The following is a 21,247-nucleotide window of genomic DNA, read 5'->3' as shown; positions in this document are numbered from 1 at the left end:
CCCTATTTGGTCTCCTTTAACTGTTTTCCTCTGCTTCTGCATTTTCTCACTTCTCTGATTAAACTTATTCTTTGCCTAGAGTTTTGCCACAGACAAAAGGCAGGCTGAGGACATGGGCAGGCAAGGACCTGCCCAAGGTCCTGCTCCATTTCAGTTTCACACATTTATCTGTTTTCATGGCAACTTTGTAAGCTTTTGTCAGTGATTTCAGTTTCATAGTTGAAGAACTGAGGTATAGAGAGGTCAGGCCACGGGCCCTAGACCTCTCACGTGGCGGGCTGGGGGTTTGGGAGCACGCCCTGTTAGCTGGTCTCTAGAACTCCCTTGCCCTTTCTCCTTCACCACCCTGCGTGAGGTCTGATGCACATGAGCTTCTGATGGTAATGGAAGGAAAGCTTTCAGGAACACAGGAGAGGGAGAGGTCAATCCTAACCTCATACATGGGTGTCTTCACATTGGAAGCAGTGTTTGCATTAGTCTTTGAAGGATGTGAGAAATGGGGTGGAAGAGAATATTCTGTAGAAGGAACAGTATGCACGAAAGTAAGATGGCAGGAAGTTCCTGGCAAATTTAGGAATTATCGGTGTTATGAGCAGCGTGCTGGGCTTCAGGGTAGGGGTTGGGGGAGGGGGAAGAGGAGGTGAGAAGTGACGTAGAACATTAGGCTCACACTGATTAGTGATTTGTAAATGTTTTTACTTTATTTAAAATATGAAATAATTTTTAAGATTCAGAAGAGTCAATAACAAAAAAAAAATCCTCCTCCTTTGCCAAATCAGTTGAGATTAAGTTGCCAAGATGCACGCTTTGCCCGTCACCCAATAATGTCCTTTATGAAAAAAACAAATAAGCAAACAGAAAAACAGATTTAATCCAGGCTCACAGGTTGTGCTTACTTTTCGTGTCTCTTTAGTGTCCCTCAATCTGCAGTGGTTCTTCAGTCTTGGCCTTGACTCTTAAGAACTTGACACTTTGGTGGAGTACAGGCCGGTTGTTCTGTAACATGCTTCTCACCTTGGGCTTGTCTGATGTAGTGGATGTGGGTTCTGCACCTGGGGAGGAGTGTCCCAGAAGCATTGCTCAGTTCTCACGGCATCCGCTCAGGTGGTGCACGATTTCACGGCCCCTTTGCTGTCGACGTTGACCTCGGTCACTTGATTACAGTGGTGTGTGGCAAGCTTCTCCACTGGAAAATTACTCTTTTTCCTTTTGTAGTTAAGATGTATTTGCTGGAGAGTGACTTGAGATTATGGAAGTACTCTGTTCCTCTTCAAACTGTCACCCACTAGTTTTTAGCATCTGTTGATGTTCATGAGATGAATTAGTTACTAATGTGATATTTGCCAAATGGTGCTTTTCTAATTTCATTATTCCTTCTATATTTATTAGTTGACTTGTGCTCCCCATGATTTATTTATTCAGTTTTTATAATCTGTTACTATCATTATGTAGGACCTTAGTCGGGGGAGGGTGGGATGGAAAGGCTGGTGAGCAGCCTTTCTTGACCTCAAGGAGCTGACAGTCTACTGGGGCCTGTTTGGTGAGTTTATAAATATTGTTATAGATGATAGCAGTGAAATTAGTCAGAGGTAACACCTGGCCAGAAAGGGAAAGACGTGCTTCACTGAGAAGATTATATGAAGGTATACTGCCCCATAACAAATTACCATGAAGTCTGTGGCTTAAAGCAGTACAGGTTTCCTATCTTACCGTTCTGGAAGGCAGGAGTCCAAAATGGATTTCACTTCAGTTTTGGGATACTTGTCAGGAATTAGTAGGATGGGTAGATCAAGGCCGTTTTATGAAAGATCTTTAAAAGCTGGAGTGAGGAGTTGATAGTCAAATCTCTGATGTAACTATGGTTAAGCATTTATTTGGCAAGAGTAGGCCAGATTAGAAAGGAGGCTGGGACGGCCACTAGGGAGATTCACTGTACGTGAAAATAAGGAACGTGGGCCTTAACCAGGGCTGTGGGTCTGGGGCTGGGGAGGGGTGAGGCTCTTTAGAATTGCTGCTTACTTGATTTGGCAGGTGACTGACTAAGCAGACCTACACGAGCTCTTTATTCAGAGTTTCTTGTGGTCCTCAGGGCTCTGGGAATTGATGGGCCACGGAAATAAATTGGGTTCCTGACCTAGCAAGGCTCTCTTTTCTTGTAAATATTGTGTTCTACAGTAAATGCATTTTAATGCAATAGCAAAAAGCCTTCCAAAGCAGAAAAAGAATTAACTTGCATAGTTTGCTAACTGCGGAACAGCTTTCTGTGGCCATTTGCTACAAGGTGCCATACTGTTTTATGTTACTGTTTCTTCGCCTCAGGTGGGCGGCATGTGGGATCTTCCCGGACCAGGGCTCAAACCCGTGTCTCCTGCACTGGCAGGCGGATTCTTAACCACTGTGCCACCAGGGAAGTCCCTGGAAATAATTTTTAAGCATTAGGTAAATACTTCTAGATTACTCTCCACATAGTTTTATAGTTTTTTTCTTCCAACAACAATATTAGAAAATTCAGACATTAAAAAGAAAGAAAAAAAAAAAGGAACAAGACCAGATCTCTCAAAATATAGGCACAAATTTTCTGTGAAGATCTTAAAATTTGTTTTTTTGCTGTTGAGTTGTATGAGTTCTTTATATATTTTGGATATTAACCCCTTATCAGATAAATGATTTGCAAACATTTTCTCTCGTTCAGTAGGTTGTCTTCTCATTTTGTTGATAGTTTTCTTTGCTGTGCATAAGCATTTTAGTTTGATATAGTCCCACTCATTTATTTTTGCTTTCGTTGCCTTTGCTTTTTGTATCAAATCCAGAAAATCATCACCAGGACCAATGTCAAGGAGCTTACTGCCTATGTTTTCTTCTAGGAGTTTTAAGGTTTCAGGTCTTAGCATTCATGTCTTTAATCAGCTTTCCAGGGTTCTATAATGTAAATTAACTTGCTCCCTACTGGCATTTCTCTGTAACAGATTTATGTTTTTCATTCTTAGTTACTGAATGTTAAATCAGTTTTCATTCACTTATTTCCTTTTCACGCTTCCAGAAATTTTTGTTGACAGTTCTCATCTGCTTTTGGCTTTTTACCTGTTGTCATTGTGACTTTATGTCCTTGTATTAGTTTTATTAAATTTTTTTGTATAACCTACATTTTATTTATACTTTCTTTCTATGTTCATTTCTCCTTCCACCCGAGTTACTCTCCCCAAGTGGGTATTGGGTTGGCCAAAAAGTCTGTTCGGGTTTTTCTGGAAGACGTTACAAAAACCCTAGTGAATTTTTTGGCCAACCCCATAGCAGTTGGTGGTAATCCCTCCATGTTAATTACCATGAGCTAACTAGCATATCAAACCACTTCATAAATTTTAGTGCCTTAACACATTAAGAATTGATTTCTTGCTCCTGTCATAGTACAGTAATGGTTGATAGGGGTTAGTTCTGTTCCATTTAATTACTCTGGGATTGGGGCTCCCCCAGGTCCTTGGGAATCTTTCTGTCTGACCTGAGATTGGAAAGAGGACTGATGGTTACACATGAGAGGGGTTTGGCGCCAAACTCAGAAGCAGCTTGTTACAATCATTTCTACCCACATGCATTGGCCAGAACTGTTACATAACTGCATTCAAATGCGTGGGAGTAAAGGAAATGTAGTTCAGCTATTTTCCCAAGAGGGAAATGAACAATTAGCCATTCTGTGCTATGCATATTTTGCTAATTCCCATATCATTGCATATACACACACATATGCACACTCAGACACTCGTATGTTCATGAACCCATGTCTTTTTTTAGATTATTGCTTGTGGTATAAAAATGGGCTTATATTATGTACATCTTTTTCCATCTTTTTTTATGTTGCTCAACTATGTCTCATGGCAAATCTCTTCCAACTCATTTGTTATATAGTTCTAATTCTTTATAAAGCCTACATAATATTCCACGATGTGTTGTATCAAAATTAATTCAGTATTTTCTCTGTTGATAAGTGTTCATTTAAAAATGCCTTTATTAGGGCTTCCCTGGTGGTGCAGTGGTTGAGAGTCCGCCTGCCAATGCAGGGGAAACGGGTTCGTGCCCCGGTCTGGGAAGATCCCACATGCCATGGAGCCACTAGGCCCGTGAGCCATGGCCACTGAGCCTGTGCGTCCAGAGCCTGTGCTCCGCAACGGGAGAGGCCACAACAGTGAGAGGCCCGCGTACTGCAAAAAAAAAAAAAAAAGATAAAAATGCCTTTATTGATACTTTGGTGGCATTTAGAAGTGAGCAGAGCTAAATGTTCTACATTTTTAAGTTGGAAGTCTAGCACTCAAACTTGTTGTGAACAAATGCTAAATGCAAGTTTATTTTCAGAAATAAAGCTATAATGATTGATAACTTGGGAGATGATGGAATGTACTTTGTAGGAATAACAGCAGTTTGTTTCTTTAGATTCCCCAGAATCAGTTGGCTGGACATACTTATTAGCAAATATTCTAGATGTTTGAGGAGCACATAGAAATATTTAGCAAGCTATGTTCTGATACCAAATAACTACTTAAGTTTACTTCATAATTTATAAAGCTAAAATTACATTAGCAAAATTTAACAGTATAAATAAATCTTTTATTTAATTGCAACATTAACTGTTAACTTGTTTTGGGTAAACAAAGAATTACTATATTTTAAATGGCATTGTACTCTTTCCTGTAGATAGATTCTACTGGCATAAGGAAGGTGAGAGTTCAGAGAAAAACTAATTAAGTGCCTGGGAAGAGTGAGGTACCGCTAGAAACTAGTAACAAAGAATGGTAAAGACATAACGTACAAGGGTCATTATGTTAGTCATAGAATATTACTCAGTGAAATATTATGTAGTTAGTGACATTGAGAGAAAAATAGGAGCGAAATAAACAATGTGTTTTTCTATCATGTTAGCTACTGAGAGACAGACAGAGGGAGTGAGACAGAGAAAGAGGTGATTAACCCCATCTCGAATGCCTGGGCTGCATTAGGTGCTGTGGGAGCCATGGGCTTTTTGAAGACAAGTCTGCTGGGAGCTTGGCCAGGGTGGCACAGATGGGTTGCTTCCCGTGATCTCTCTTTCCTCAGTCTATGCTGAAAACAGTTCCTCTCAGCCATAATTTGAGCAAAATGAGCTCTCTGACACATGCTTGAGGTGCTGCTCGTCCACACTGTAGACCCAAGAGTTCTCCGGGTGCTTTAGCATGTGAGTGACGACCAAGTAGCAGTTCTGATGTCCTGTTTTAAATATTAGGGAGTCTAATTTGTATTCTTTGGCCAGAAAGGATATTTTAACTTTAATTGTAATGAGCTGAATGAGAGTCCAGGACTTCTGGCATCTAAGGTACGGTCAATGTGAGGTGAGTTTCGATGTGTCTTTTGAAAACCAAATTGGGGGAACCTGAAGTAGGCTTAACCGTGATTGTCCTCACGTCTGGTGGTCAGTGGTGTACAGTGTCTGACCCAGGATGCTTGGTGGTCATGCAGTGTTAGGATGGTTTTCATAACTGGCCCCTCTGTGTGCAGAACCAGAGGGAAGGTCCCAGTCAGTGGTGGCTTTTCTCAGTCTCTACCATTGGGAGGCCCGGAGCCTGGACAAGTCCCTGCTCTGCCTTGTGAGCGCTGCCTGAATCAGTCTCTCAGAATGATGGCGAAACCCACTCAGGCTTCCCTGGTTCTGGTGGTCCGGCCCTCATTGCCTGCTGATGCTGGTGCTTTCTCCTGCCCAGTGCCCGGCAGCCTGCAAAGCATCACTGGGCCTCAGAGCAGCTCTCTGCAGGTCTTGATCTCTGTAAATTGCAGGTCAGGAGACCTGGGCTCGAGCTTTGGCTTCATTATTAGTTGTCTTGCCTTTGACATGTCACTTAAAATACGAGGTCTCACTTTCCTCATCAGTAAAATGAAGAGTTAGATGAAGAGGACTCTTAAGTCCTTCCAGCATGTATTTATGGTCAATGTTCTGTCCATTCTTCTTGGTAAGACTCTTAGCAGATCCCTGTTTATTGTTGGTTGTTAAACAGCACTATTGTCCATTACTTAAAAATTGCTTGTCCTGGGACACCAATGGTTTTTGGTTCCGGAATTGGCTCCTGGTATAACTATTGTTGTCTTGCTTCCATGGGACAGGTTACCCAGACCAGAAGGTCAGGAACGTAAGGACTTGTGCTATTTATTCATGATCCCGGTTCTTTAGAAGGAAGGATCTGGTGGCAGAATTATGTTTTGATTTAGGCTGTTGTTGTAAGAAGAGCCTGTAACCAGTCTCACCCTTCAGCTGGCCTTTCTTACGTGGAAAGTTGAGGAGTGCTATTTGCCCGTACAGATACCACAAATCAGATGCCTTGCCTGGGCTCTGTCCAGGCTGCAGTGCTGCTTGGGAGCTGAGCCAGGGATGATTCAGGAGCATCATCCTGTCCTAACGGTGCCTCAGAATCCCAGCAGCGCCAGCGGGAAAGCAGCGTCGTACCAGCTCCAGTCACCGCAGTATTCAATGCAGACTTCTCAGGAAATGCATTTCATTCATTTAACAGATATTTACCAAATAGTTATTGCGTGATAATGACAGCACTGTTCTAGGCTCAGAGAAAATAGCAGTGACGTGAATAAATTTCTGTCAGAAGTCAGTAATATTCTAATGGGCAAGAGAAACGTGCAAAATATGAATAGTTAGGGGGTCAGTGCTGTGGAGAAGAATAGGGCGGGTGATGCAGTGGGGAGGGGCACGGCCTGTCTCAGGAGGTCGTGACACTGGAATAGCAGCTTAGAGGAGGGGGGTATCTGGGGAGTGGGGAGGCGGTGGGGGGCGTCTCCTTGGGGGGGGGGAGAGCTCGAGGGGGAGGAGGCCGTGGCGTCCGGTGGCAGCAGAGGGGAGGCCGGCTGTGCAGGGCCTGGGGTCGGGTGAGGACCTGCTTCTTTCCTGAGTGATGCTGGCAGCCCTTGGAATGACACGATTTAGTTTTCACTTATGCTTCCCTTGGTTTGGCCTTGAGTTTCCCTGAGTGTGTATCCTCTTTAAGGGCTTTTCTTGACTTTAGATCTCTTGAACTCAAAGCTCTGGAATTGACCTCTGTCCCCCTAGCTTCCTGACACCAGGAAGGAGGCGGGCGTCGCCCTTTCCAGGAGGAGCCCCACGGCTTCTCCGGAGGTGGTCCTCAGCCTTCGGAAAGGGCCCCTGAGCCCTAATCTCCTCCGCACGCCATCCCCCTAGGCTGTCATCTGCCCGAGGACCCTTTTCCCGCTCTCTCCCTCTTCTCCCCACGGGGAGGTCCTAAGCACCCGGCTACACCCTGTGTGTGATCCCTGGTCCCCTCCCTCAGGTCTGCCACACCTGTGCCCGGTTTTCTCCCAGTGTTGCCCTTTCCTGACATTTCAGACTCTAAATAGTGCGGGATGCGGTGGGCTGTGAATAAACACACTGACTCCTGTAGCCCTGTCTTCCGTCCTCCACCCGCATCCCCTCCCCGTGATCCTGCACCTTGGCCTCCAGGGGGAGCTCGCCCCACCGTCCTGAGGCCTGGAGGATGGACGCCCTAGAATACTGGGGGAGCAGTGATGAAGGATGTGGGCAACTGAATGAGACATCACTCTTCAAATCCCATTTCCTCTGCATCCTAACTGTACAACACTGAGTGAACTGCTCAAGCTCCCTGAGCCTCATCTGTAAAATGAGGAGAAAAAGGTGTATGTGAGGAATAAATGAATCAGTGTGGGTGGAGCGGGCATTACGGCATTACCAGTAAATGGAAGCCAGTTAGACAAGGTTTTCTTTTCTTTTTAATAAATTTATTTACTTATTTATGGCTGTGTTGGGTCTTCGTTGCTGCATGCGGGCTTTCTCTAGTTGCAGCGAGCGGGGGCTGCTCTTCATTGCGGTGCGCCGGCTGGCTCAGGGCTGGGCCAGGAGGAGGACAGTGGGAATGGGTGGTGTTTGCAAGACTCCCGGGGCCGGAAGACGCTCTTTTCTTCCTTGGGTTCACTGAACAGGGAAGATAGACCTAATGCACGTGTTTCCTCTTTTTTGCACGTGCATAGCTCATTTCTAGAGAGTCGCACAGAGGCAGTGAGTACTTAAGAATCACTTAAAATAGCCATAGTCTCTTATTTTCACGTATTGATCACGTAAATCAGGGTGGGATTGTCCCTCTCGTAACAGCAGCTGGGTTTCTCGGGGCAGGACTAGTTGCTTCCTCTCTTGTGCACCATGCATTCCTCCCTCAACCCACCACACGCTGGTTTCCTTTGTCACCGTTGCCCTGAATCTGCTGGTCAGGTCCCTGGGCCAGGAACCTGGAGCAGGCAGAGAGGAGCCAATGCTGAAGGGGCAGATTCAGAACCCACACAGGAATGTGGAGGCCCAGGATACAAGGAATGAGTTTGGACGGTTTTTAAACATATGAGCTATAAAGGTAAATGCAACTGCAGAAATAATTATTGAAACGTAAGTTACGTAACATAACTCACATAGAGAAGGACAATAATCAAAAGAAATCCTAAAAGAGTTTTTTTCTTTTAAAAAAGTCCAGCTTAAATGTGTTTACAGAAGTTAGGTAAAGCAAACCTGTTATGAAAGTAAATGTAAATGTTTTTTAAAATCCACTTAGGAGGTGTTTAACAGATACACCTGAAACAAAATAATATAAAAGTGATAAAGATGGGCAAAATCTTATCAGACAAACATAAACAGAAAATAACCAAATGGCATACAATTTAATTTTTAGTAAAAAGGAGAATTTGAGGCAAAATGCAATAAATGTGTCCAAAAGGTAAAATTTCTCTGTATTAAATAAAAAGTGCAGTTACTATTGAATATTACATATGCTTTTGTATGTTAAACATTATAAGGTCAACATGTGATGCAAAATACCCCAAGATCCTGCAGTTTTACTCCTGGATGCATTCCAACAGAAATGTATACTTCTGGTCCCTGCAAAAAACACGCTAGAATATTTGTAACAGCACTTTCTGTGATAGCCCCCAAATTAAAACTCCTCAGATGACCATCACCAGTAGAAAGGATGAATAAATTGTGAGATACCCCTGAATGGAGTACTATGCAGCAGTGAAAATGAACAACCCTCACACAGCAGTCTACAGAACCTCGAAGCCAGACTACTGAGCAAAAGCCCAGGACCACAGATGAGCACAGGCTGTGTGATTCCATTCATACAAGGAGAAAAGGGAATGGGCAGAGCTCATCTCAGAGGGCAGAAGCCAGAACAGGTGGCTCCCTTTGAGGAAAGTGGGGCCGTGACCAGACGGGGGCAGGATGGGGACGGGGTGTCCCATGTTCTGGTTACGTGGGAGAGTTTATGACAATTTCTCAATCTGTCCACTTGATTTGTATATTTTTTAAAAATATATTTTATTTTGGCAAAACATTTAAATGTGAACAAAAAAATTATCAGAAGTACTGGAAAACTGTACAGAAAATTTATTTTAGAGATTCCTGCATATTGCTTCAGGCTTTTTGCTTAAGTAAGAAATAAACAGATTTTTGAGTAATACAGCTATTTAGATTGAATTAATGCATATTGATATTACACCTTAAAACATATCTGTGTGTATGTATTGATATATACTTTAAATACTTTTTAACTGTTGATCCTGTGTTATACCAAGAAGAAATCTTAAAGTCTCCCAAATAGGAATTGTACGGACCATGTGATATTCTGAAACTACCATGTGGTAAACTGGAAATTATTATTAATATTTTAAACAACTTCAAAAATTAACCACTTGGGCTGTCACTTAAATATTTGGCCAGTGATTAAATCAAGATGACAATTACACATTATAATTGTTTTTTTAGAAAGTAAAAGTGAGAAAGATAAATATTTCCTAAAAGTTTGTCCGGATGTCTAAAGCTGTATTGAGGGACAGCAGTGGTAAATTCATAGCCTTAAATGCTTATATTATTTTTAAAGAAATAAAAATAATTATGTTTATAATTCAGTTTGGCAAGACAACTATAAAACAAACCTAAAGGAAATATGAGGAAAGAGGTGATAAGACTAAAAACAGCAAACGAAATAGTTAGGAAAGACAAAAGAAAACAATAGATCTGATGGGTGAGTCTAAGTACTCATTTCTTGAAAGGAAAAAGAAAACAACACAGTAATATAGACAGACCTCTAGCAAATGTAATTAGGAATAAAATAACACAAGCATAAAGAGAAACAAGAAACCCAATTAGACAGAAATTTTTAAACATAGCGTGCTTTATATCGTGTTATACCAATATATATTTTAAAATTGCAATGATAAATAACAAACCTGGGAAATTGTAATTACAAACATTTAATTATGAGAATAAAACCCTAATCGATGCAGAATTATTGGAGGAGTTGGAAAGGTCATCAGTTCATGGTGTGAGGTCAGACAGTGATTGTGAGTTTTTTCAAGCATCTCAAGAGGCCTCCTGGGGGTGGCCTGGCTCTGCCCAGTGCTCAGACCCCCATTCGACCTCGGTTCACCTGCTTACCCTCATGGAGTGAATGCATGGACCAGTGAATGCGTGCACACGAGCATAGTGGGGGCGAAACAGCCCTCTCAGAGGTTATCACAGACTTACGTTCTTAATAGGGGCTATTGAATAGTGAGCATTCAATTAACAGTGGGTATTATTATTAGCAGATGTCTCATAGTATATGGCAATCAGAATATCAGTGAGTAATCATTTGATATTTATTTATTTTTCAGGTTATCCTGAGCCAGAAAAATTTTCCTGGACAGAATATCTGGAAGCTACTCGAACTAATGCAGTACCTGCCAAAGTTTTTAAAATGGTAAGTTTGGATCTGTAGCACTCCCAGCTTTTTTCAACAGTGTCCGTGTGGAATGGTGCCTTCATTTGGCAATTCAAAATCATTCTAGTTTTCTCCTTTTAAATTCAAGTGTTGTTTCCATGACCAATTTGCTTTGCTTTTCAGTTAAAAATACAAAGGAGGTGGCTCATTTACTGTTGTTCCTGTACACCAGTGTAGGTGACGATTTCCCTCCTTGAAGTCCGGTTGGAAGCCCCCTCAGCCTCTGATGACTGAGCCCTTCCTTTCTGGGTCTGTTGGTCCTCTGAGTGGGAACCCTGAGCTTTCGGTCTCAGGGACTGTTTGACGGTCGAAGATGCCGGGATAAAATAGATGGAGTGTATGTAGCCCCTGTGTGTTACCCTTTCACCTATTTTGAGGGAACATTGCTTTCAGCAATTTGTCAGAATACCAACTTGTAAAGTTCAAATTTGTACGTACCCATTTATTCCAGGATTAAACCAAGTATAAAGAAAGTGTACTGATAGCATAGTTAGAGATACTTATGTTCTAAACCAGTGGTTTTCAAGCTCTGTTCCCTTTCAGCTATGTGTCCCTGACTCATCTTTAATCAGAATGTTATATAGTGAGCTTCTCCATGTGATTTCTTTTACTGAAAGTTTTCTAAAGATCAAAAGGGGTTTAAAACAGAATGCTATTTCGTTTTTTAAAACAATTGATTAAAATAGGTCGAATTTGGAGGAAGAGGTATAATCAAATTAAGAGGGCTAGAAGTTCTGGCGTGCTAGAAAGCGTTTTAAGAATTGCAAAAATTCAATAAGCAAAAATACCAGCTGCTTGTAGTCTCACTTTCTCTTTTGCTTTATGTCAAAACTTCACTTTACTTTTCCAAGAAGAAAATTACAAGAAAATCGTATTATGAAAAGATTCAGTTAAAAAGGCCACCTCCAGCCTCTGTCACAGGGCTATTAAGGGTTCACCTCAAGCTGTATGTCTTTGGCATCTGCAATCTGAAACAATTACCTTTGTTATCAGCATGGTGACCTCGGGGAGAAAAGAAATATGTTCAAGGATCAGAGACCTAATTATAGTCAGTATGCTCCATTTAGTAGACATAATAATGCATTTTAGAAACAAATATGCTTCCACAAAAGCTGGAGAGGAACAAACCAGGTATTGTAGAAAGATTTAACTGTTTTGTAAGTCAGCCATTATCAAAAGTTTTATTTTCCCACTGCCACTTTCTAGACTTGAGAAATTCAGTACCCTTTCATTTTCAAGAAAGTCAACTGAACACTTTTATGTGTAATAGCTTTCAAAGTGAAACTTTTTGCCATCCTTAAACACTGGCAGAGTTGTCTTTTGACTGATTTTTGGTAAATTTCCTCAGTTTCAATGATTTGGTAAAAGCCCCAGTGCATTTTTTCCCCACTCTATTTTCTTTAGTGTTTCCTGAGTGTCCATCGTTGTAGACTCCTGGTTCCCAGCATTTTAAGACTTAGAAGAAACCCTAAATTAATACAGTTTAACATGCTTATGTTAAAGATGAAGCACCAAAAGCACAGATTATGACTTTAAATTACATTGTGGTATGATTTTAAAACATTTAGCTGTTATAATTATGGCAGCTTTTATCTATTTTAAAATTTAAAGGATCATGTTTATCCTTTCTAATTATTTGTTAATTTTGCCTTCTGTGTCTTACACTCCAAAACTGGGCAGTGATAATAGTCAATGATTTCTTAATTTAAAAGGTTAATTTTAGAAAAAAAATAACATCTAAACCAATAGATAAATTATAATAAGATCCTTTTTTGAACTTGTGACCATTCATGAATTTATGATTTAATCTTTGTCTTTTAGCTATCTTGAAAATTACCAAAATATTCTTTTTCCTCCTGCAGGTTTTTATGAAAGTGGATAAAATAATATGCATGAAGGCCTATGTGCTCTTAAAACTAAATTCCAGTTGTATTAAATATCTGATGTAAAGTTAGAACAGTCATATTTTAGAAAACGTTAGTAGCACGTCTGAATTATTGGATTTCGCATAACTTGTTGCTCTTGTAATGTTACAGCGGTTGCCCCATGGTTTTCTCCCGAATATGAAACTTGAAGTCGTGGATAAACGAAACCCCAGGTTAATTCGTGTTGCTACGATTATAGATGTTGATGACCAAAGAATAAAGGTACACGTTTGGATTAGTACGATATTGTATTGGCGTTTTCCCTACGTTTCCTGTGAGACTGGCTTCAGAGGCTCTGATTTCTTAGCAGGAGAATCGAACTGGCCTGACTTCACTGCTGGTCACGAGACTCTGGTAGAAGGTCCTCTAGCCAGTGTGTGTGGAAAGGGACTCTGTAGATTAGACACGACTGATTTTCAGAGGGTTCTTACACGTCCCTGTTTGGATTTGCTGCGTAGACGTTATACATTTTGTTCCTTTTTTTTAAAAAAAGCTTCTTTTTGTTGGTATTATCAGATTTTTCTTGAAACTGTTGTCATTAAACACCTTAACAAGAACGATTACCTCCTTGTTCTCTCCTATTCAAACAAAAGGTTAGATTTTGAAGTGAAAATTTGATTCATAGATTTCTATATCATCCTTGCTGTGACATCTGTTTTTTTAAAAATATACACATTTTCAAAATTAAATTATCCTTAAGTGAAAGCCTTTCATTTTTTTCTACAGAAAGCTGAAAGCATCTGTTGGAATTCAATAAATCTTCTACAGCATATGACAGTTCAAAAATTATTTTCCACCCAAGCACAGTTTATTTTCATATTAATAAAAAGATCGAAGCCAACGAATATTTATAGAAATTATTAAGAAAGATGTATTTAAGTTCGATATACGGTTTGATATAATTTAAAAGAAGTCTTATTTGCTATATGCCTAATTTGAAAACAACTTCTAATTCATCTCATAGAGAATAATCAGTACGTACATTTTAGTAAAACATAGAGATGTGTATTTGGCTTGGCCATGGATCATCAAAAGCATATATTGGCAATGTCCTTTATTTTTCTGACAAATGAAAACTGTGCTAAACGCTATTCAGGAATAATATGTTATAGGTATTTTTCTCCCACATACATTGTTACTAAGGTTTTATTTTAAATTTAATCATATTGCATAAATTCTTATTTGTAGCTTTTTCTTGTTTACTCTTTTTAAAATTTATTTATTTATTTATGGCTGCGTTGGGTCTTTGCTGTTGCGTGCGGGCTTTCTCTAGTTGCGGTGAGCAAAGGCTACTCTTCGTTGTGGTGTGCGGGCTTCTCACTGCGGTGGCTTCTCTTGTTGGGCAGCACAGGCTCTAGGCGCGTGGGCTTCAGTAGTTGTGGCATGCAGGCTTAGTTGCTCCGTGGCATGTGGGATCTTCCTGGACCAGAGCTCGAACCCGTGTCCCCTGCATTGGCAGGCGGATTCTTAACCACTTCACTACCAGGGAAGTCCCTTATTGTTGTTTACTCTTATAGCACTTACTGTGGGATTGATTTTTGGATATCATAATTACTTTATAAATTCAGTAATATTTCATTATTGAAAATGAACATCAGGTTTTTTTCTTTAAATTCTTATTTAACTGTCATTGTAAAGTTATTGCATTTATAGGAAAAGCTTAATCTTAATAGTACATAAAATGTTATTTAGAATTTTAATTGATAGATTATTTTCTTGTGGTTCCTAAGATACATACAATAGTATCCAATTTAACGTATTTGTCAGCTTACAGTGTGATCATATTGGATTAGTATTACCGTAAAATACCATTTGAAAACCTTTAGCTCCTAAAGTAAGTTTAGTATATTCCTTATTTACCATCTCAGCATTGGACTTTAAAAATCTCTTAAGATTTAGCTCATCCTTCCAAAGAAGTATTTCATGTCTCTTCTCCTTATTCTTTTTCTTTCATGGAAATTGCTTTGACCGTTACTAGAAGAAAAAGAGTTGAAAAGTATTGGGTACTTTTCACAGGCTTAGAACCCTAAGTGTTACCTCTGTGGTTGTGGGCATAATGGAAACCCCTTTAGGATTTTAGGGCTAAATTAAGATGTGAAATGGTGCTTTAGAAAATGTGCAATGCATTGCTTCCACACACCCTTCAGTCTGCCAGAATGTATCAGTCTTGGAATGACATAGGTGTCTCTGGGCTGTGGAAAACTTGCGGTCTCCCAGAGAGCCTCTGACCTCCTGCAACACCTACCACCATGGCCCCCACCCCTTCCCTCCCCAGGCAGGCCCTCAGCTGGGTAAATGCTTGTCCTGCCCCGTGAGGTGGAGGTGAGGGGATTGTCTGGGGGCTGGCGCAGATGTCTGAATGGAAACAACTTATAGAGAAGGTTCAGAAGCATGGCTTAAAGTTCCATTCATGGGTGTTCCCAGGGAATACAAGGTGTTGAAAATGAGTGTCAGGTTTTTCTCTGAATTCTTGTCTAAGTAGATTGAAGGTAGTGGTGGGGTTATCTTTGTCAGTTGAGAAAGCAGTTGACCCTTTCCTGGTCTCCTCTTGGCCGGGGACATCCCTTTGTTCCTTTATTAATGTGTTGGTTATATGGTTCCACAATTTCCTCTTTTAATGTCTGTATCCTTCAAGGACTGTTTTTATCGCTGGCATGTGATAGATGCTTAATGTATGTGTGAATGAGGGAAGGAGTGAAGGATGAGTGGCATGGAATGTACCTTGGCATCCTCCCATTTGAATGAGACAGTTGTGATAGTCACAAAGCACTCTTCCCTCATGCTCAGCTGCTCTCCTGACTCCTCTTCCCTTGGAAATCTAACTCAGCCTACTGCACAGGAAAGTGCCATAGGTTACACTGGTCAGGTTTGATTCCAGCTCTGACCGTATTGGTAACTTGGTAGTTACTCAACTTATTTACACTTTCCTCATCTGGAGAGCGACGTGGTTCACAGTGCCCACCTCCCAGGCTGGCTTTGAGCATCTGGATGAAGATTGTATACAAAACTCCTGGAACTGTGCCCTGCTCTTTGTAGGGCATCAGCAGGCCGCCGCTGCGGTTATTAGTCAGTGCAGGTGCCCTGGGCTGCGCTCCCGGGGGCCCTGGTTTTCTGTGCTAATGAAGTAATTGTCATCAATAGAGGGAGAGGAAACAATCCCAGGCTACTTGGTGAGCAAAGCAGGGAGTCCCCGGGGATGCTAACGGAGCATGTGCGATTGTGCCACGGGCCTGGGTTTGAGTGTTGGGGGCCAGCCTGGTGAACAGCAAGAGCGATCTTAGTGCTGATGGTGATGACGGTGTCAGACACTCTTCTAAGGGCTTTATATACAGTAGTGTATCTTCACAGCCACTGGGTGACATAAGGTACTCTTGTACCCATTTCATAGATGAGGAAACTGAAGCTCAGAGAGGTTAAGTAAATGGTCCAAGGTAGCACGCTAGTATATGGGGGAACCAGGCTTTAAACCCTGGGTTTCAAACAGGGTTTTTCAACCCTAGAGCTTATATTCTTCCTGCTCCTACTCTTACGTTCTACTTTTTGTCATAACTACCCCACTTGCTAGAGGGAGAGCAGATGTCTAGGACAGGGAGTGGAGTTCATCTGTAATACCACTCTGCTGTGTCTTTTGTGCACAGCTCACGTTGCCTGTCCTGCCTGGAGGTTTGTGTGGTCCTGGCATTCCATGGCAGAGCGCAGCAGACCCAGCAAAGATACACTTTGTTCTTTTCTGCCACTCCCTAAATATATAGTTGCCCATATGTGCTTGATTAGTTCTGCTTTATAACAGCGTTTTGAAACAAAATTCACATACCGTAAAAGGTATTGGTTTTGAGTTTGTTCCCAGAAGTGTACAACTGTCACCACTAACTAAGTTTATAACATTTTCATCCCCCCCCAAAAGAAAGCTCGTGTCCATTAGCAATAACTATTCGTTCTACACCTCCACCTTAGCCCCTGATAATCCGGCTTTCTGTCTCTATGGCTTTGCCTATTCTGAACATCTCATATAAATGGAATGATGTAATATGTGACTCTTTGTGTCTGGCTTCTTTCACTTACTGTAATGTTTTGAAGGTTTCATCCAAGTTGTAGCATGTAACAGTACTTTATCCCTTTTCATTTCTGAATAGTATTCCACTGTATGCATGTACCACATGTTGTTCATTCATCATGGGTAGACATTTGGGTTGTTTCCACTTTTTGGCTATTTTTTTAATTAATTAATTAATTATGGCTGCGTTGGGTCTTCGTTGCTGTGCGCGCGCTTTCTCTACTTGTGGTGAGCAGGGGCTACTCTTTGTTGCGGCGCACAGGCTTCTCATTGCAGTGGCTTCTCTTGTTGCGGAGCACGGGCTCCAGGCGTGCGGGCTTCAGTAGTTGTGGCTTGCGGGCTCTAGAGTGCAGGCTCAGTACTTGTGGCGCACGGGCTTAGTTGCTCCGCGGCATGTGGAGCAAGGGACCAGGGCCCAGACATGTGTCCCCTGCCCTGGTGGGTGGATTCTTAACCACTGCTTTTTGGCTATTTTAAATAATGGTGCTGTGAACGTTTGTGTGTGTTTTTGTGTGGACATATGTCTTCACTTCTCTTAGGTGTATATCTAGGAGTAGAATTGCTGCGTCCTGTGATAATTCTTTGTTTAATGTTGTGCTCCGAAGTGGCTGCACCATTTTACATTCTCACCAGCGGTATACAAAGGTTCCAGTGTCTCTACATCCTTACCAACATTTGTTATTGTCTGTTTTATTTATTGTGCTTATCTCACTGGGCCTGAAGTGTTTAGCTCCGAAGAATCTGAATTATTACATGTGACCACTAAAGAGAAGGTGGATGCAGCGGTTGTTGCTTCGTGGTTGCCGTCGTAGAAGCAGGAGCAGTAGTGGGTGTGGTGACGTCAGTCTCAGGAGTCACAGACACAGTAATAGGAAAGTAAGAAGACCCAGGTGCCGAATGTGGGCTTTGTTCCAGGGAGCTTGTTGAGTATGTCACATATCGCATCTTTATCGTCACAACAACTCTCTTGTTTATTTTTTATTGAGATATAATTGACGTATAGCAGTATATTGTTGATAGTTTCAGGTGTACCATATGATTGGAGATTTGTATATGTTGGGAAAGCATCACCACAATAAGTCTAGTTACACAACAGCCCTTCCAGGTAGGTGTTATTTCTTCTTTGCAGTTGGCACGAACTGAATTTGACCAAGGTTGCACAACTAGTTTACACTTAGATATTTCTAACTCATTTTAGCCCTTACTCTGCAGCTCTGATGAGCCATTGGCATTAGGGGCTAGAATTGTCAGTGTTAGGGACGATGGCAGCCCTATTCAGGATACTCTGTACTCCGCCGGTGCTAGCCAGGCCAGATATTCTGATTTTCGTAATGAAGATATCAATTTGGTTGTGTGTGGTTCATTGGTAGGTGAGCTGTGAAGTTTTTCTTACAATGGCAGGGTTTTAAGATGCTATTTCCCTCTTATTTTGATTACTGTGTTTATTAATTACCATGGTTACTGTCTAATAAATATTTATGATGTACTCAATGTGTGTCTTGTTCAGTTTATAGCCAGCTATTATGTTTAATAACTATTCTTTTGTTTGGTTGCACAGGGTACTCTGTTATATCTGAAAACCCGTTACTGTCACCGTATCAGGAATTGCGCATTAAATTACAATAGACGGATGGGTGCTTTTAGGAAGTTTAGCCTTTATTTGGAAAAAAAAGTATCCTTCTACAAATAAACGTAAAGGGAGGACTTAAAACAGAGTAATATTTGATAAATATTTGCCCTATAGGAACCTCAGCTAAGCTGTGAAATGAATTATAAATGAATTCCAAATAGATGTTTTAGGAAGTTCTACTGAATCATTAATAAATTGAGTCTCTTCAGCAAGTCTTTTCGTATTTAATGCATTAACTGGATGTATTTGTGGCATTTCTAAATGAAACAAGAGCATCATGACCAAGAGAAATTGTCACAGTAAGTGGTCTATGTGTGTGACTTGAAACTAGTTTGAATTTTATGTCAGATTAATAAGTTCAAAGCTTTTGTTTGAAAAAATCTTGAAGGTGGACTCGTGCAAAGCAAAAGTCCAAATACAAGCCCATGAATGTTCATTTTAATTAAGGGTTGGCAGCACTTTGAGGAAGTTGCTTGACCCCTACAAGTCCTGGCGTAATTATCTGTCAGAGAGGGAGCAGAGTATGGAGTGCGTCCTCTCACTCACCAGCATCTCCATCTCGGGCGCAGTTTTGAAAACGATTTTGAAATACGAGACTAGAACAGGATACTAACATTAAAAATGACAGTCCTTTGAGCTAAACTTCTAATTAATGGCCATTACGTGCCACAGTGATTGATGACTATCTTCATTTGGGAAGGAGACTGGGACAACTTTCAAAAATATTATGACCAATTAATGAAGAGATAATTTTTAGAGTAGTTGAAACTATAAATTAGTGTCAACCATGATTTCCAGAAAAGTTGAAGCAGGTAGAAGGCTCTACCTGGTAAAGTTGCATTAGTGTGATCACGGTCACAACAAACAGCAATAATAACATCTGTGACGGCTCACCCGGGTGTGGTGCCACATGCTGCCCTGTGCGTGCTTCACATCCTTTTCCTCTCCCCATCCACACGCCACCCTACAGGGGAGTCTCAGGGAGGAGCAAGTGCAGGCGCTTCAGCAACTTGCCCGAGGTCGCGTGGCTCCTAAGCGGTAGAGCAGGCGGGGACCAGGTGGCCCGGGTCTTCAGCCAGAGCTCTTAACCTGCAGGGCAGCATCTCCGTCAGTTAAAGGGCCAGAGAGTAACCCAGGCTTGGGGGCCAAGTGTCTCTGCCGCGGCCGCTGGCTCTGTGGTTTAGCACAAAAGTGGCCGTGAACTATATGGAAGCAGGTGAGCGTGGCTGGGTCCCTAGAAAACTTTATTTATGGACCCTGGAATTTGAATTCCAAATAATTCCACATGTCATGAAGTGTTCTTCTTTTGATTTTTCTCAAGCCATTTAAAAATGTAAAAACCATTTTTAGCTACTGGCATGCACAGAGATGGGTGCTAGGGCCCCATTTAGCCTCTGGGCTGTAATTGGCCAGTGTCTGTCTTAATAGATGCGCTATACTGATTAGATGATGAGATGAACTTATTGAGTCGTTACCTTTAGTATAAGCAGTTTTATATCCGTGCCTTTTTTTTTTTCTTTTCTGGATATTTGATTTGTGAACCAAACCAGATCTATATTTAAATTTCAGTCTAGTTTTAGGTAAGTTTTATATAGTCAGCCAAGGAGGTAAATGAGATGATGCCACGGAATCAACACTTTCTAGACTTAAATGCATGCCTCCTAGTATCAGTGGATTACCAGCCATTCATCTGATTTTCAGAGTGGGTATAGTCAAGCCCCTCCCTGCCATAATGTACATTCTTTCCCAGAGTCAGCTTATCTGCTGCTGGCGTTGTATTCTCCAAGAACTGTGAGTAGAGACTCACACTGAACATTTTTATGAAAGTCATTGTATCCAGAACAGAAACCTTTCCAAGAGCGTAAAGAACTGCGGTGGCGGGCAGCCGGCCACCCTGCTGGAGCTGCTGCCGGCGCTCCCTGTCCCTGGGTAACCTCACCCTGCCCGTCGCACCAGCCTGCCCTGCAGGACCTGCTGATATCCTCACCTGTGACTGTTTGACTGGAGACGCTAGCTTAGTCATGAGCTTCAAAGAATAGAAATAGCACGTTTCACAGTTTCTATGCAGAACGCTGTCTTGTGTGGAAACTCTTAAATAAAAGGTGATGTGTGGTAGCACTGATTGTTTTGAACCCTTATTTTAGGGTTATGCATTTCTTTGCGTGTCTGAGGAATGCTGTTGATGGCGCAGCTGCAAAATGACGCCCCTGTCTACATAGATACGGGATTATGTTTGTGTTTCAAGGGTTAATGGACTTTTGACTAAGTTAGTAAAAGGCCCTCCATTCACTATTCTCCATCACTTCATTCAAAGCTTTGTATTTACTCAAAAAGTACGGGGCCGCTTGCCTGGCGGATAGTGAAGACTGGTTTCCCAGACCTCGGTCGGAAGGTGCGGTCTGGACTCGCTGTCTGTCTGCAGAGCGAACGAGAGAGTCTTTGGCGTGTGTCTTAGCTTTGGAGGAGACGCTCATGGTCTCTGCTGTTCTCCTGAACAGAAGTGCGCTGCTTCTGACCAGCTGCAGCTCTGACATCACAAACGCCCTCACTAATACTGATACTTCGCTAGTTATGCTGGGCATCATCTCTTTTTCTCACATCCTGCTTCACACTCTATTTTTACCACCAGGAGAACATCTCTCAAACATAAATAACTAAATGAAGACACCCCAGAATGAACTGATAAGGCAAGACGGTGATTAGGCATCTCCCCCCTTGTTACAAAATCTGTGTCGTTTCTTGTGATATAAGGACAGGCGATAGACTCCGGGAAAGGAGATGCTTCTATGAGAAGGCAGTGGGTAGATTCTTACTCAGGTTAATTTATTCCCAAAATGGA

At 41.6% G+C, this 21,247-nt stretch overlaps 1 protein-coding gene across 6 annotated transcripts in view; it reads left to right on the top strand.

Annotated features, from left to right (window-relative positions):
• The window catches only part of L3MBTL4 (L3MBTL histone methyl-lysine binding protein 4), a 352,211-nt gene that overhangs the window by 132,983 nt on the left and 197,981 nt on the right, over positions 1–21,247 (top strand). For all 6 annotated transcript variants that reach the window (XR_003794451.1, XR_003794450.1, XM_029228654.1 and 3 more), the window contains 2 exons: positions 10,693–10,778; positions 12,836–12,946. Coding sequence is in view for 4 of the 6 variants with exons in the window: in XM_029228654.1 (XP_029084487.1) it covers positions 10,693–10,778; positions 12,836–12,946 (197 nt within the window). In the remaining 2 variants the exon portion in view is untranslated. The remainder of the gene's footprint in view (positions 1–10,692; positions 10,779–12,835; positions 12,947–21,247) is intronic.

The sequence above is a fragment of the Monodon monoceros genome, unplaced genomic scaffold (assembly GCF_005190385.1).
Source record: "Monodon monoceros isolate NGI ecotype Baffin Bay Population unplaced genomic scaffold, NGI_Narwhal_1 Super_Scaffold_1, whole genome shotgun sequence".
NCBI classification, from domain to species: Eukaryota; Metazoa; Chordata; class Mammalia; order Artiodactyla; family Monodontidae; genus Monodon; species Monodon monoceros.
Note: the sequence above shows the minus strand (reverse complement) of the source record. Positions and strands in the feature narration are given on the sequence as shown.